Source organism: Apis laboriosa, unplaced genomic scaffold (assembly GCF_014066325.1).
Source record: "Apis laboriosa isolate Shangri-la unplaced genomic scaffold, ASM1406632v1 scaffold39_cov144, whole genome shotgun sequence".
Taxonomy (NCBI): Eukaryota; Metazoa; Arthropoda; class Insecta; order Hymenoptera; family Apidae; genus Apis; species Apis laboriosa.
In genome coordinates this window covers 1680796-1699782 of record NW_025223140.1, presented here as the reverse complement: position 1 = coordinate 1699782, position 18987 = coordinate 1680796, and the positions used below count along the sequence as shown (strand labels likewise).

The 18987-nt window shown below is 24.8% G+C and overlaps 1 protein-coding gene across 1 annotated transcript in view; it reads left to right on the top strand.

The window, feature by feature from the left end:
• The window catches only part of LOC122715658 (lateral signaling target protein 2 homolog), a 38133-nt gene that overhangs the window by 12130 nt on the left and 7016 nt on the right, over positions 1-18987 (top strand). Inside the window, exon 3 of the mRNA XM_043938006.1 lies at positions 1018-1325. Coding sequence (XP_043793941.1) covers positions 1018-1325 — 308 coding nt within the window. The remainder of the gene's footprint in view (positions 1-1017; positions 1326-18987) is intronic.

Sequence of the window (18987 nt, the reverse complement as noted above, 5' to 3'; positions counted from 1 at the left end):
TACTACAATATAGTACTTTACTACAATATAGTATTTAATATCGTAAGATATTGCACTGGATAATAGAGAACACGGCCACAAGTTGTATCTTTTCACGATTATGTGAGCGAAAGTTATCCAAGGAAAATTGCTTTGCTTTTCCTTTACTTCAATCTTTGAGTTGGATAGACTAGAACAGCGATTCTCAATCTGTGGATCACAAATCTCAAAATTTTTCATTTTTTCATTATTACATTTTATAGCGTTGATAAAATTATTTTAACAATTATTTAATTCAATACTTTTCACTTGAAATAAAGTGAAAAGTGAAAATATTGTATTTAGTTTTTCATATGCAAAATTGCAATACTACTAAATTAAAGATAATCAACTTTTGAAAAATAAATTCTAACTTCATTTTCATTTATACAATTACAAATATAAGATATTTATATTTTTAAAAATAATGTTGCATAATTTCATGTTAATTTTTTTCATGTATCTTGTCAATTTATTAAAAAGCTTAAGAAATAAGATACTTTTTCTATCTGTTGAATAAAAAATGAAAAGATTTTAATCTACAAATAAATTCAATATATTTAAGCAATCAATTAACTGAAAGCAATTTTAATTTTATCATTATACTGCGAAATAATATCATTATACTGCGAATAAATAATAACTATTGTATTCCTTACAAAAAGTCTTTTCATAAAACATAACCTTACTTCGTGATAAACGAAAAATGGAATATATCACTTAGTATGCCGCATTTATCAAAAAATTACTATATATAATTATAGTAATTTAGTTTAGTTTATAGTATTATACAATATATAATTATTATATTATGGCCTCGTTTATATCATGTAAATATTCATTAACAAAGTTTTTTTTATTATACTTGTTTTTCTAACTACACTTTAAACTGTAATTCTATTGCGACATCATTCATTATTCGTCGTAATTTCAAAATTCATTTCAAAATCAAATGTTTAACAAAAATAACGAGAAAGCAAAAAATTTTATATCTTGCAGAAAGATTCACTACGACGACGACGATTACGTGGCGTTGAACATAGCGGATGAGCTGGAAGAAGAAGAGATCTTGAGCGGTACTGAGAAGATCGAGGCACCTCGGGAGAAGTATCACCGGCCACGTAGAAAGAGGAAGCGGAAACGGCGCAAGATTAACAATACCGGTCCTCAAGAAGAGCTTGTCGATCCTGAAGAACTTCCACCACGGGCGCGTTGGACGATCGTGGCCACAGCTTGCCTCCTTCTCACCATGTCTTTGCTCTTGGTCGGGGTTACCCTTAGAATGGCGCCAATCATCGACGACATGGGTGAGTAATTTAACAAAAAAATTTTGATTGAAAAAATTGTTTATCAATTTCTGTAAAATAGACGAAACTTTTATTTGCGATGAAATTGGGATAGGATTTCATTGTATTGGAAAAATAATAATTGATCCAATTTTAAAATTTGAAAATTTTGGAAAGGATATTGTTGATTCAATTGGAAAGGGAATATATAAAGATGTTATATTCGAAAGATAAAGGATTTAAAGGAACAGAAGAGATCAAAAAATAAAAATTAGTAAAAAAGATTAAATATTAATTATTTGTAATACTAAACACAATTTTTAATTGCTTAACAAATAAGCATCTTAACTTTATATTTTTCTATACCAACTTTTATATTTATTTTGACCTCTAGAATTGATTCTCTATACGTATTTAATTTTATATAATATACACTGCTATTTAAATACTTTGAAATGTTTAAAAATAATATTATAAATTTATAGTAAAATTAAATTTAAAAGTAATTTATTTGTAAGATTCTGCAATTACTCATATCAATTTTTTTATTGCATATTATATTTTAAAAATAAATTTTTGTTTTATTATAATATTCTTTCATATCAGTAATCATATAAAATAAAATAAATAAAGATTTTCAAATAGGTAATTTTCAAGTAGTAATTTTATGATTAAATTATATACATAGTTAAATATATACATTTAGTTAAATATATACAAGTGTTAAAAGATTTAATACTGAAGTGTTAAGTTAAAATATTTATTATGCGATTTTAAAACATAGAATTTAAAACTGAAATAATTATAAATCTCAGAATCGATACTGTTGATTGAAACCGTATAACCTTAATTTGCTTAGATAATTATGAAATCCACAATATAATTGTAAATTTTTACTGAAGCATGTATAAAATAACGAAGTACATTTTAATCAATAATATTATTATCTTCTGTAAAAAGAAAATATTCGATAACTATTTTTTGAATAAAATTATTTGAAATCAAATAATATTTTTAGTATTTTATAAAAAATTTACATTAATGATATTTTATTTTATATATTACGAAATAAAATATTGCAATTATATACAATGTAAAAGAATTTCGATCTCGATTTTATAATATCTTAAGAAAGTTTAGAATCTAGCAAATTTAGAGCACGTCTCCAGAGAAGCTTCTTTGAATTAACGATAAAATATACAAGCAACCTCTAGAGAGATGACCTCTAGTTACAATCATAGCGTGTTAATGTTTTATTGTACCAATATCTTTCCTAATGAGTATAATTCTATTTATTTGCTATCTGATTATATTCGAAGTTATGTTGAAATTTTCGTTAAAAATGCAATCACTCGTTTAGATTTTATTTCAGAATAATTTGTTTATAAAATTTACACGTTAATACTACAATATTTAACAAATTTAGTTTTCGTCTTCGCTTTTAGAGATTATGGACACGATTGATGATAGATCTTCTTGTTTGGTCGGTAACCCCGCAATCTTCTTTTTTGAAATGTATGCAGCTAATAGGTTATGGAATACTGCATTCTACGTACATACAGTTTTTCATATTTTGACTGTCATAACTATTCGCAATAATATTTCCAAAAGATGCATCACAATTATTCGTTACATATTCGATTTCGTTTCTTGCAGATATATGCTTAGGAATCATCTTCAAACGATAAAGTTATATTAAATATTTTTGATTGATGATCAAAAATAGTTCACTACCTAAAAAAAATATAATATATCATAATACTATAAATTTCAAACTTTTATTTTCCAAATTTTATACAATATAAGATTATACAATTTACAATTAGATGAAAGAAGGAATAATTATAATTGTATTAAATAAATTAAAATTATCTTTATACGTTAAAAAACATTATTTATTAAAATCAAAATTCACATTACCATAAATTAGAAAAATTTCCAATAATTAAAATAATTACTTTATACTAAAAAATTATTGCTTTAGAAAATCAACTTCTGTTTTTAATTAAAATTTTCAAAATCGATAAAAACACTCTGCGACGTCTCACGGAGCCTCTCAAACATCTTGAACATCGCTATCTGCTGTTCGTCAAAAGTCATTCACACGAGGATACCAAGAAAAGGACCTCCATTTTCAGTGCACGATCCATTCTCGAAGAGCACGAGCAAGAGGTTAATTTAAATATCCTATTTTTTGAAAATGGCGAAGTCGCGACCTTTCTGGCCAATTAACACGGCGGGATTGTGTATTCAGTCGATAGCACTCGAGCAACGGTATCCAACACGAAAAGCCACTTTTGGCCAAGGATTTGTGTACGGGATACACGCAGACACGATGTACACATGGACAGGAACGGGCGTATGCAGTGTGAAAACTCGAGGGCGCTCCGTGGCTCTAAATTAAAGGCGCACGTCTGCGAATTCTCCAGTCAGTCGTCGGATTCTCGTGAAGAAACCGCATCTCATTTCGCTATTTACTATACCTATCGAACGAGAGAGAGAAAAAAGTTCGAAAAACGAGTCACGAGTGCATCGATGCCGGATTGGCCAGTGTTTCACTCACGAATGAAAACAGCTTCGTTCGTGTCCATGTTCTATTTTCGCTCGAGCAACACGATTTCCTATTCGCGCATTCGTCACGTGTAGTTTTACAATTGCGGTTGGTTACAGCCGTTGCTTTGGAGGATGGGTGTATTTGTCTTTGTGGCTTATTTGTACAGTGGGAGTGGGGTTCGAGTGATCTATCGGAACTGAGATATCGGTGGAATTATAAGCGAATTAAAAATCGAAAGTGGTACAGTGGGAAATAGCATGTAAAATTCAGAAATTTGTTTTTTTAATTAGGCGTTAGATCTATAACTTAATTTGATAGGATTTAGTTCGTTTTTTAGGTTAGAGGTATTTGTAATTTTGATTTAAATATTTCGTAAGATGTGAAGAGTGTGATAGAGTAAAGGTATGAGAGTCTATAGTATTTTTATAAAGAAACGTAGTTGGAACTATGAATATGATTTTGAATATGATTATTCCATTAACAAAATATTAAAATCTATTTTTTTTTCTCGTCGAGAAAAATCTGTATTCGTTCACATATATATATATATAACTACTAAAGGTAAGTTCTTTCAGTAAGTTCTGATTAGTTTCATTGTTAGCTTCAAATTTTTTCTATATATATAAATATTCTATTATCGTTTAAATGAAAAATTTATATTAATTTATATAAATTGCTCTTAGATTAATTTAATTTTTCTATTTAGAATGTTCCTAATATGAGATCTTATGCTATTCTTAATATGAGATACATATAATTATAGTAAGAATATATTTTTGATAATATTATTTTTGAATTATTGAATATAATTTGAATTATTATTTCTATGTTATATTCTTAGTTAATTCTTTATCGCAATTTCCCCTTCTTATTGATAAAAAAGAAGAACAATAGATTCTATGTATAAAATGCTAAAAGTCCATGAATATTTGGATATTGCATTTATTTGTCTGAATTGTCTTGTTCTCATTACGACTTGTTCTCAATTATCAATGCAAATTATTACCAACATCAATCTTAAGAGATTAATGAACTCAAAAGGAAAAAAAAATAATTTATTGATCGCACAAAATACAAGTCTTGTATTTTACAAAAAAAAAAAAAAAACAAAAAATATAATTTATTTCTCCGAGAAATAAGAAATCATTTAGCACAAGGATTACTTTTTTATTAGATTTTATATATTCAAATCATTTCAATATCATTTGATTGATTAAAAAATATATAAAGAAATATCGATAATTACACATTAAAAATAGTATTTTTTTTCAATTAGAAGATTTGAAATTTTTCTGTAATGATTTTCCGAAACAAAGTTATCGAAAATAATGGCGAATCTTTTATCTTAAAGAAATAAAAGTTGTGTGATTTTTTTCAAATAAATAATAACTTTATTTTATAAAGGCATCGAATTAATTTCTAAATTTAATATTTACTTTATTTTGAGAATTTGTTGTTGATATTGATGAAAAACAATTTTCATAACTTCTTTTTTCTTAAAGATACTTGAAAGACAGAAAAATTTTTTGAATTCACAAAAACATTATAAAAATTTATTAAATTAAACCTAATTTATTTTTGTTATATATCTATTTTATTTTTTTTTAAGTACTTGCAACTATATAGTTATAGTTACTAAAAATTTCAATTCTAATTGTAAATCAAAAATTATTTTTCGTATTTCTTTTATATATATACATATGCTATGCTTTAATATAATATAAAATATTTTTATCGCTTTATACACATTTATTTTAAATATAAAACATAAATCAAAATTATTAGTGTTTGAATATTTTTTGTAGTAATTATTTTAAAAGTAATTGAAATATATGTAAATTTCAACTGCCAAATTTTAGAGCAAAAATAATATCAGAATAATTCATTAAATATAAATATAAAATAAAAGAGTTAATTACATTATTAAATTTCAATTTAATATCATCAAATATATTTTAAGCAGATAATTTTTTATCAAAAAAAAAAAAAAAAAAAAAGTATGATGAATTAAATTTCAAAGTCACGTATCTTTTATAAATGTTATTCAATTGATCATGATCGAGTATTTCATCTGTGCCAAGTTTAACGAACACACTTGTTGAACATCTCGCTTTATCTGAAAAAGCATTGTAACTGTTCACTTTGATATGAATATCATGATATAATTGAAGAAAAATCAAAGTAGAATCTTAATGCTTTTAAATTTTAAGTTTAAAAAATAAATAAGATAAAATATTATTAAAAAAATCAAATATATGTTATTTTATACATAATAGATATACTTTTACACAAGTATTATTTGTTTGTTTAAAAAATTGCAATTAAAATTTTTTATAACAAATTTTAATTTATCATGTTTCAAAAATTGAAAAATAAATAATTTAATTAAAAATGATTTCAGATAATTATAAATGATAATCAATTAATCATATCATATTAAATTTCTATAAATGTTTTCAAAATATCTTTTTGAAAATTTAAAAAGAATTTTTCAATAATAAGATCCAGTGATATTTTATACTTAATAATTGATATTAATTATTATTAATTATTATATGTTTAAAAATACGTAATATTTATGTCAATGTGATATTATTCAATGTGAAAATAGAGTTTTGAAAATTCATTCAATAGAGTTTTTAAATTCATTGAAAAATTGCTGAATCCTGAATTAAATGAAAAAGATAATGAGATAATTGAACTTGGTTCATTGTACTTGATCATTTCATACAAAAATATATTGTACCGTTATTAAACATGATTTTAAAATAACCCTTGCACATTCTGACATTTGCTCCTAACTTCTTCAACCTTATATAAAAGTTGAACAGTGAAACATAGTTCCTAAAATATAAGCGTTTTATACGTTAAAATAAATTGTGCTCTATAAATTATGAAATTTATTTTTAATTTGTTTTTAAAAAGTTTTACTTTACTTAACTTACATAACTTTAAACTTTTAACTATTATTCATGTCATGAATTGCAAAAATAATAAAAGTAACTATAATCTATATAAAAAATAAATTTTCTTTTACAATTTGAATAAATATTTTATTTTTTAAATAAACAAAAGTTACTTAATAATCACAATTACTTATATAAAAATTTATTATAACGAAATAAAGCAATGAATATTTGTATTGAAAATTACTCAATTATTATATTAAAAATATAATATAAATAAATATAAATATTATTTATTCTTTTATCCATTAAATAAATATTTTCACATTTTAAATTAGAAAAATCGAAAAATTTTATTTTCATAATATAAACTATTCTATAAAAAATATTATTATCTAATTAATGAAATTACAATTACTTGTAAATTTTTTATTCAAAACAATCGCATTTTCTTTTGATGATAGATCGATTTTTAGTGATCATTCATCACGAAATAGAGAAGAAATCAAAATAATGAGAAAGACGGTGGAATAGAGTTATGGCTAATGCTACTATTAAACTGTCAATACTAAGCTATCAAAGAGAATATTATCGAAGAACTCACTATTTCATCACGTTCTGAGAAATTGAAAGGATAGCTTCGTAATTTCAATGCATCTTTTCTTTATTACGAAAATTTAAAGGAACTCGTAGACAACTATGTTCTGCGCCAATCAAAGATTTTTCTGTAATTTTTATTTTCTTTTCTGTAAGAAGGAAAAAAGGAAAATGCGAAAAATGAAATTTCCATTCGTTAAGATAAATATTTTCTTCCTGCTTCAATAAAAAAAAAAAAGAAATGATAAAAGAAAATTCCAAAAAGTGAAAAACATTTCTTCAACGCTCTCTATTTTTAATTTCGAAGATGATTGTCCGAGTTTAACAAGAATTATTTACACGTGTATCCGAAAGGAGATTTTCAGAACAATGTGAATCGAATTTTGTGATTTTTAAATTCATCGAATATAAAATTTTTTACTTCGAACAATCATTTGTCTGTAAAATAATATTGCACAAGTTTTATAAATGATTTCTTTGTTTTATTATACTACATATTTTTTTATCATAATAAGAATTTTCTTAATTATCTAAATAATTTTCCAAAGTTAAATATTTTTTTTAAAATTACTCGGAATAAGAAAGACAAGTGAAAGATGTTTAAACTAAGTTTTTGACAATATTTGTTGCAAATTTAAATGGCAATAATAATAAATATTGAATTTCTTTTGTAAATTTTCAAGATTTATGATTTCATTTATTTTTCTTTTTTTAAAGTTTATATAACATGAATTATTCATTTATTTATAAATACAACGATTAGAAACATCATAAGGATAAAAAGAAAAATTCGAAAAAGAGATTTCATAGCCGTTATTAGTATAATGAAAAATATACAGAATGGTTATGTATTATTAGATACATAAATACCATTAATATCTTGAAAAGAAAAATGTTTGGTTATTCAAGCAACGTGTATAAAACTTGAGCAGTATTTTGTAGAGACATCTTTCGATAATAAATTTAAAACGAAAACATCTAATAATCAAGCTTATATATTTTCAAGTAAAAAATGTGTAAATCAATTTAAGAGAAATAGGATATCATGATTCACAATGTGAAAGGAAAAAAAAAATTACCCTAAAATAACAAATTTTAGAATGAAAATTTAAATTTAAACATTGTAAATTTACATATTTAAATATTTTCATATATAAATTACACTGACATAGAAAATTTTCACAGAAAAAACATAATATTTATCAAATTTAAATAATACGTATAAAAAAATAAAAGAATACTTCCTTAAAAAAGAATAATCACAAAATTTAAATAAAATTTAATATTTTATACAAATATACTAAATGAAAAAATAAATAAATAAATTGATAAATTGTCAAAGAAAACGCATGATATTCAAATCATAATATAAAAAAAAAAAAAGAACATAAAAGAAAAATAGAATCGTAATAAGAAAGAAAAATTAAATATCCAAAAGAAAAAATATTAAAATACAAAAATTTACAAAAAAAAATTTAAATTCGACAAAATTCATCAGATATTCAAGTGAAAATTACATCGAGATAAATTTGATAAATAATCCCTTTAAATCTGAACAATGTGAAGATAAAAAGAAAGAAAAGAAAAAAAGAAATGGAATAGCCCGTAATAAATGCGGCAACCATGAAACGAAAACATCTATAAAACACGCGTTTGCTTACTTTTCGGATCGATCGATCGATCGAGAAAGAGAGGTATAGGTCGCACCTGCGAAATCGTTCGCATAACGTCTCCCCCTCACGGTTCGACACTTTTCCACGATACGTTTACACCATTATGCATTCACCTAGAATCAGGTCAAGCCTGTGTATGCGTGTATATATGTACGTGTGTGTGTGTGTGTGTGTGTGTATGCACGGCCGAGTCACATTTCTCTATCGTTCGATTTTGATGTGCGTCATTAAAACATCGTATATAAAAGCGGATAGCAACCACTGCCTTGCTCTTTTTCGCCTATGCGTTCAGACGATATCCAATTCGATCACGTACGCGCCTCGAGCCTTCTTCTTCCTCTTCTTCTTCTTCTTCGATTCCCCAAATGTTCCTGCATCGCCTCCATTGACGCACATCGCGCGCCAGAAATGTGTATCATGTGCCATTGAATTTACTGGTTCGACGAAGTTTCAAGAATAATCGAATTTCAAAGCCTCGTGTTTTTTTTATATCCGATCTTTGTCATTCTTGTTATATTCGAATGATTGTAGAAAGGAAAGTGGATGAATAAGTAGCTTGATTTTTTTTTCTACAGCAAATTGGAGGATGATGGATTTCTTGCGATGAGATATTCATTTCGAAATACATAATCTTTGTATCGAGATGTGTTGTTATCGAGATATATATTTGAAATATTATTTTTATTCTTATTTTTGTCATTCGATGAATAATTACACAGGGAAAAAATAAATTTTTCTGAACTTGTTGTAGAAATATTTAAAATACTAAAGATATATTATTAATAATTATATTATTTCAATATTAAAATTAATATATTTTTTTTTATTCTCTTTGTCGATTTTGATTTTTGAATGACAGTTTAGGAATTTAGAAAATAGACTTTTGGAAATTATTAATTTCATTTGTATTTTGTATTATTATTATTAAAATGTATATTTGAAATATTATTTTGTCATTTTTATTCGATGAACGATCGAATAGAGAGAACTAGGAAAAGTAAACTTTCGAAACATGGAAGATGAATATTTTTTGAAATAGGGGTAACAATAGAAGGATTTTGCAAATGAATTTCTCTTGTATAATCACATTTTTCTATATATACAATGAAATAGGAAAAATTCGTTTCAAAATGCAATAGCATTTATATGTATTGTTATTAAAATTGTACATGGTTATACATTATATAATGTTAAATCCTTTTATCTTTCTTTGTCATTCTTCTTACTTTAAACAAAATTTATACAAAGTTGGATAAAGTAATTTTTTTTTTATTTTTGCATCAAGATCTTTCTCTTTTCATTTTTATCATTTTTCTTCTGTGTTTCAAAGTTTTTATATTTCAATTGATTCTAAAAGATAGTATATAAATCTTGTCAGAACTTTTGGTATCGATATGTTTTCCTCTTTATTACTTTTGTTTTCTTTAACTGACTGCTTACGTATCTTTTCACGTCGAAAGTTACTATTCCAAATAAATTATACTTGTATTTTAGTAACATAAATTTCAACATTTTCGCACCTAGACAATTTTTCCTCTTTGTTATTCTTGTTTTCTTTAACGACAATTTGCGTATTTTTGCCTCCCCCTGAACAAAAGTTATTTTTCGAACTGTCGAACCACAAATTTTTTTCCGCATAAAACGTTCTTTTCGTTTCTACCATCTCCCCTCCTCTCCCCATTTTAGTTTTCTTCAACGCTCGTCGAAGATTATTTTAAAATTTTTGAATCAGAAAATTTGTTTCTAAAATGTCTTTCAAGATGTCAAGATGATATTTTATTCTCCTCGCCTTTTTTCTTTCTTAAATAAACGATTACGAACGTATTCTTTCATTTAGAAAATTAGCAACTGCTGCGATAACGTAAATTTTATGTAAAACTTTTCCTCAAACTTTTCCCAAACATTCTTTTTCATTTTTCTTCTTTAAACTTCTTTGAACGAACTTTGTTAATTTTTCTTGCAACTGAAAATTATCATTATAAATTCTGGAAATCATTTTTTCATTCTTAAAATATTTTTACATTTTATATATATATATATATATTTTAATTAAAATTTTAATATTCCACGTTGAAAATTATTTCAATGCTTCCATGTTGAAGCTGCATTTTTCGATTTTATTTCTTCGAGTCTTTTTGCAAGATATATGTAAGATTTTTTTAAAATGAAATAATTTTGAATCGAAAAATTAGGAAGATCTAAACACACGCTTGATCTGCTCAGTTTGCTAAAAGTAACAATATCGTAAAAGTTAAAATAGTTGTTACGGATTAATTTCCGTAAACAGGATTTTTTAAAGGATTTTTTATCGTTTTATTGAATTGTGAAAAGAATCACAAGTCATTGTTATAAAATGAAAAAAAAATTCTAATTTGAAGATTAAGACATTTACATTTTATTTAAAAAAAAAAAAGATAGCTATAGCTATCTAATCAAATAAAAATAAAAAAATCTTCAAACCTTGATTTTTTAAAATATTTTTCTCTATAATTTTTCTTCTCCAACATTTTTTCCCATTCTTGATTTGGACTTGGCTTTTCCTCATATATATGATAAAAAAAAATTAACTCCACTACTCTAATATAAACATGCTATTGAGATTTCTAATCTGCTTAATAGTTTAATTATTGAATTCATCACGTATTCTAATTATTGACAAAGCTGATCATTGAGATCAAAAATGAACAAATCATTGATTTTATTGTATACATTATACACACACACACACACACACACACACACATATATATATATATATATATAAAATTACATAAAACAGTAAAACGATTGATTCGTTCGCAATGTGAATAAAGCTTGATTCACACTAACAGTCAGATCACTCATGGAATCGGGCAACAGTCGATATCACGCGTAATCCAATGAGAAGGTTCACACAGTGAATTGACAAGCGAAGTCAAATGAAAATCTGAATCGTGGAATCGTGAAATCGGTTTACCGGCGATCTCAATATTCTTGATATGATTTCGCTTGATCGTTTGTTGAAAACGAGTCGAAACAATTAGAATGGATGACGACTAGTTGATAGAATTTGTGCGAAATTACAGCGAATGTGTATTCAATCGTAAAAGAATATCGATTATTCCGTAAAATTGTCATCTTTCCATAAAATTGTCTGTTTCTAATGCAGTAATTTTCTCTTGTCCAAAATTAATAAATTGTAAAATTAATAAATTACGATTTTCATTAACAAAATTCATTCAATTTTGTTTCTTTCTCGAACGAATGAATAAAATGAAAAAAATATGACAAAAATGTAAAAATGACGGTAAAATGAAAATTCAAAATCATTTGACTACGCGATTTAATTTGGCAACCAATTTTGTCAAGAACTCGAAAACTCGAAAGTTGTTAATATTTTTGTAAGAAAAAGAACAAAATAAATGTTAAAGAAATTATTATATTCGACGTTAAAGATACTTATGAAAAAGATATTAGGATCTCTTATTGACAAAATTTTTTTCCAATATCATCATAATCAATTTATAAATATAATGCTCCTCATCAAGAGACACAGATGATATTTGTCAGACCTGTGAAACGACAAAAAAATGATCACTAAAAATTTTTGAATCAAAAATCTGTTCAAAATTATCTCATGACCTTTCCTGTTAAGACTCTCAAGGTCAAATCTTTTGTTTACATTTCCTGTTCCTCCCAAGGTCAAGCCTTTCAACTTATTATATTTTATATTACCTTCGTGATGTATTCTCGATCTATATATAAAAAAAAAAAAAAAATGAAATTCCATCATGATCGTTGATTGAACACCGTTCCTTATTAATGGACGCCATGACGATATTCGTCGAACGACGTTAACGAAGATATCGTAATGGAAAATTTTTTTTTTCGAGAGAAGAAAAACTTGTGAAATCTTGACGAGAAATCGAAATTCCTTACGAATTAGGATATTGCTCTGTGATTCCTCTCATTGCACTGACTGCGTCAGATATCGATAATCGATAGTACTCGTGTACTCGTTACCAATATTAGCGTATAGTAGGTTTCGCCGTTGTAAGGACATTCGCATAATAATGTCAACAGTGTATTCGGAGAAACGGGGACAACCGAGCGACAAGCGTAACAGGTGATATAACCGCATGAAATACAACCGGAAATACAACCGCCTATACCTTCGATATTAACGGGGTATCTATGCTTCTTTTCTAGAAAAAAAGAATTGAATTTAGTATTTCTTTTCTTCACGAAATAGAGATTACAATATATATGGATCTATCTATACCTTTGAGAGATGAGATGGAGAAGAATTTTTTATCTTTAGGGATGGTGAAATTGATTCAGTTTATTATGTTTATATAATAAACATGAAAAACAGTGAAATTTATTTTTGTTATAAAAAAAGTGTTAAGAATATAGTGGAGAGTATTAATAAGTGGAATAGTGAAAGTTTTTCTAATGATTATAAAATAAAATTGTTATTATTGGACAATTTGTCCAAGAAGGAAATAATTATTAATCGAATCTTTCAAAGATTTGTGAAATATCTTGCAAAAAAAATTTTTAAAATATAATATTTTAAAATTATACCAAAATTTTCATGTCGTTTTAAATATTCATTAGCTATTTATCTTTCATATCAATTATAGATCACATAAATTAACTTTTAAAAATAATTACTATTATTATACATTTATAGGAAATAATAATACTTCTAGCAACATTTATCGTAATTTTAAATAAATTTTTATAATATTGCAATAAACTTTAATATCTTATGAAATTCTAAATTATTAATAAATATAATTAAGTAAATATAATTCAAATAATATACATATCATTAATGGATGTTATATCATTAATAATTACATATTATCACAAAAAAATCATTTTTCACATAAACTTTTGAAACAATTAATATAAAAATTTAATGGAATTTAATAATTTTACAAAAATGAAAGTTTTAATCAATTTGTAACGTGATCTCAGATAACCAATTGATATTTCTAAAAATTCCAAATTACAATTCACCATCTCTCACACTTGTAAATCAAAGAATGACAGAAGGTTGGCATGTTAGAATGAGAGTTGAAAACCGAGGAGGAATGAATCAATTAGAGCCAGTTTCCTTTCCTCGCCATCAATTTCCCAAGTGAAACGTGCGACTAATGTAGTAGACTAGACAATCTGTGCTGAGAAGATTTAATTCTCTGAAATAATCTGTTCTATGAATATTCTTGATTCAACTTAAATTTAATGCAACAATTTTACAAACTTTCTGCAAATTAATTTATGTGATCAATCATTGAAATAATTTAATTCTTGTTCCATGAATATTCTTGATCCATTTTAACAAAATTTAATGCAAATTCTACAAATTTTCCAAATCTATCTCTTAAAATAATCCACTGCAACGATTCTACAAATTTTCTGCAAAAATATATCTTCTAATTTATGCGATCTATAATATCATTGAAATAATCTATTTCTGATCTACTTAAATTAATACAACAATTAAATTTAATACAACATTTTCTGCAAATATATTTCTTAATTTATATGGAAGATAAAAATTGTGTGTGACAATATTCAATAAACGAGTTAATTATGGGACAATATATTCTTAAAAATAACTTATTAACTTTTCACTTTTTAAAGTTCTTTATTTAATACGCGATTTAATATATCTTATTTTAATTTTAATATTAGGTAATCAAGAAAATTCTGTCATTTCTTTTCATGACAGATAAATATATAATTATTCATGAAATTTATCTCAAATGATACTTGAAACTTTACAAAGCATTTCCAGAAAAATCATCTCAAAATTTCTTATTTAATTTTCACTCTTCTGAAAATCTCTATCTCTCTTTTGAATTATTATATATAATAATTATTATAATATATTATATATATTGTACGTAATCTTTAATAAACCTATTTTTAGAATAATTATTTTTAGAATTAAAAATAAAAGTATTAAAGAACAATTTTTTAAAGTGATTTTGACTTTTATATTTATATTTTTTTTTTTTTTTCGAACAAAGTTTTCTATATTGCTTAAATTTTTCTTTTCCACAAAGAAAGAAACGAGAGATTCTTGATTAACTAATATTTTTGTATAATTATTTATATAAATTATATACTTCTTTGTTAAGAAAATTAAAATAAAAAGAAAAAAATTACGAAAATAAACCTTTGACAGAAAATATCCTGGAGCAGAGCTGCGTAGCTTATGTTCTTGTTGTTGACTCGTCTTACAGTAACAAAGAGAAATACAGTTTCGCAGAAACGAAAATCACGAGCATCGATAATAAGGATTTTATTTTCTCTAACTCTTTGTAGAGATGAATTCGCATTTTATTGAAAGATTAATTACGATAAATCATATTAAAGTAATATATCTCTATTCTTTTATCTTTCAACAAAAATATTATAGTACATTTTTAAATTGAATAAAAAAAATTGCTCCAAATTTAATATTTAATTATATTATATAATAAAAATTAAAAAAAATTCTATCTACAGTGTATCATATTTATTTAATTAATTTATCACATTTATTTAATTAAAAACAATGCATTCATAGAAAATTAAATACTCAAACTCCCTTGAAACTATTTCTATATATCTCCAAAATTTCACCTATAGTACATTATATATATTTAATTCTTTTAGACAACAATATACAGAATATACATAATATAAAACAATATCAATAATTCAAGTGAAATTATATTTAACAGAGAAAAGTATACAAATGATTACAGTACAAGTATCTGATGTATTTTCCATATATTAAATATATAACTCAATTCTTAACAATTAATAACAAATCTTTTTTGCAAAAAAGTTCACAAATACTATAAAAAAACGTATGTTCAATCTTTACACGTATCATTTTTGCTGAAAAAAAAAAAGCAAAATAGAAAATTTCAAAAACGAAAAATAAAAAACATTCTCTAATAATAATAATAATAATAATATCATCGACAATGCATCACTGCATAAATGTTTTTTAGTTTCGTATCGTGACACGGATGCGATCTTTTCAAATTTTCTTCTTCTTCTTCTTCTTCTTCTTCTTCTTCTTCTTCTTCTTCTTCATCGGCCGAATATTCAAATAATTCAAATCCACGGACGGTAGGCGTGGATTTTCTAAATATTTGGCCGAGCATGTTTATCGACATGTCGATGGTGGACGTATGAGCGAGTTAACAGGCGCGAGCACATAGGCGGGATGCCGTATGCAGCGTGAAAGGGATGAGGGGGAGAGAAGAGACATGGAAAGGCGGCCTGCTAGATCCGCCGCTAAAAATACACGTCGCAATAAACTCAAGGGTGACGTCCACTACATAGACACGACGTATTTAGCTGTCCTTAGTTACACATTCATTCTTATTCTTCTTCTTCTTCTTCTTTTGAGTTGGCTGTTTAAAAGAAAGTTTCCTTTTACTGTCGGAGCTAAATCCGAGTCGCAATCGAAAAGTTCTCGAAAAGGTAATTGAGAGTGTATGTGTGTATGTATATATGAATGGACAGTTTTCATTTGGAATGGAAATGGGAAATGAGGGAGAGAATCGAGGAAGATTAATAATTTATCTATTTTTCGAATTGTTGGTATTTATTTTTTTGAAGAACGTTAGATGATAATAAATAAGGAACGAAAGGAAATGGGAGAATTACTTGTGAATAATTTATTTTCTAAAATTATTAGTTTTTATTTAATTAAAATAGTAATGATAGTCACATGTTTATCGTATTTGAAATAAAAATAGAAAACGGAGAGAAGAATTAATTCATTTTGACAAAATTTTCATTCGAATTTCTGAACTTATAATTTTATTTTTAATAATTATCATATCACGTAATAATATAAAAATAAAATCGTTGTTGAAAATTATTTCTAATTTGAGATTTAAAAAATTAGAATATTTTTTTTTTTATCTTCGATAAAGTGATACATTTAATTTAAAAGTTAAAAATTTTCTAAAAAATTTATCTTTTCCTTGCTACTGTACTATTATTATTATAATATTAAAAAAGTATCGTAGATTCAAGAAATGACATATATTTTTCTTTTTTGATTTAAATAAAGAATTATGGATGCTTTTCAATAAATTTATCTTTTATTATTATTGTACATTCTTTTTTTTTTTTGTTAATTGAATAATTGTCTTCGTATTGTTTAATTTCTATTTCTAAAAATAATATTTATGAAATAGATAAAAAAGATAAAGAAGATTAACAGCAATGCGATATTGTTTAAAGTACATTTAAATTATAAAATAATTTCTATCATAGAATATAATATAATATAATATTTCTTTAAGAAAAAAGAAAAGATTTTATTTGATTTATTATTTTTACTACAATTCTACTTTGAAGAGAAGTGCTGTATAATATAATTAAACTCTGGAAAGTATCAGCAATTTAAGAAAGAATGAAGTTGAACAAAAATCCAAAAATTTCAATGCATATAAAATCTTCATAAAAATTAAATTTATATAAATATATAAATATTTCGATTTCATTATAAGAAACATATTATTCTGATACTTATAAGAAAAAATAATCAATTGATTAAATTAAACATATATAAATTATTAAATTCAGCGTAATAGATGAAGTTTGGATATGTAAATGGATAACTTCACAGTTAGTTTATTGATATAGCGTATCTGGACTCTGCAGTGCGTCAGTGTAGATCGTGAGTAATTAATAACAGTAAGTCAAATTGCTTCCTAAGTTTAAGACTTACATAAAATGAAGTGTGCATACAGAACATAATATCATAGTATATTTTTCAACTATAATTAAATTCCATTTATTTCTCATAACTGAAATAATAATCCTTGCACAAACCTTATTTTCTTTTTCGATGACTCCATACATTTAAATATTTCGTGTTAACTATTTGCCAAAAGTTTCGAATTATTTTTCCAATTGCAGCTATATCGATTCTTTTTACTTTTTTAATTTCGAGATCAATTCCAAAATTAATTTTACAAAATATCTATTGAAATTATTATATGCAATTAATTTCATTTACTTGAACAAATTTTATTTAAAAAAAAACTTTTTGTAATTGGTAATTAACATTACCTCAATCTAATTTTTTTTAATTTTTTAAATTTTTTAATTTGCACATCTTAACGATGAATATATTTTTCAGATTGCTCGTGTCAAAAAAATGTGTAATATTATATTATTGATTATTTATTAAGTAAAAATTTCGATTAGCATTGCAGTAGAAGATATGGAAAAAGATTCCAAAAGAATAAACTTCCAAAGCATCCCACTAGATGACACTAATGAAGCTCATTTAGAATTAATAAACGAGAAAGTAGTTTCAGATGTTTCAAGTCAGACTCCGTCACGTTCGTCCCACTGGGATATTTACAAGTTCCATTGAAATGTTCATTTAAAAGCACTGCGTCATTGCAAAAATGCGATTCTTTCAACTTGGAATATTCCAGTATTTGAGCAATTTTTGATCCAATGAAATCCTTCCATTACTTAAATATTTCTTATTAGTGCGAAGAATCTTTTGATTCTCAATATTGTACTATTAAAAAATTTATCTTTGATTCAGAAATAGAAGAAACTCGAGATATAAAAATTCATTTGTGTTTTTAAAATTATTAAATTATTGATTTTAATACGAAGAAAAATTTTAAAAACCAATATTATTTCTTATTTTAAAATTTTGCATCAAAATTTTTCTTCAGACATTGAAAATCTCTTTGTGAATCAGAAACAGAAGGAATGAGACAAATAAAAATTCGAGGAGCAAATTAATATTAATTTCGAATGTTGAAGTATTTTTTTATCTTCAATATATTTATATTTTTAATGTTTAATAATTTTTAAATAACGTTTGATAATTATATTTTAAAAAATTTTATACCATTTTTATTTTTGAATATATTAGATTATATTATATTTTGTTGAAAAGTTACTAAAATTGTACGTAA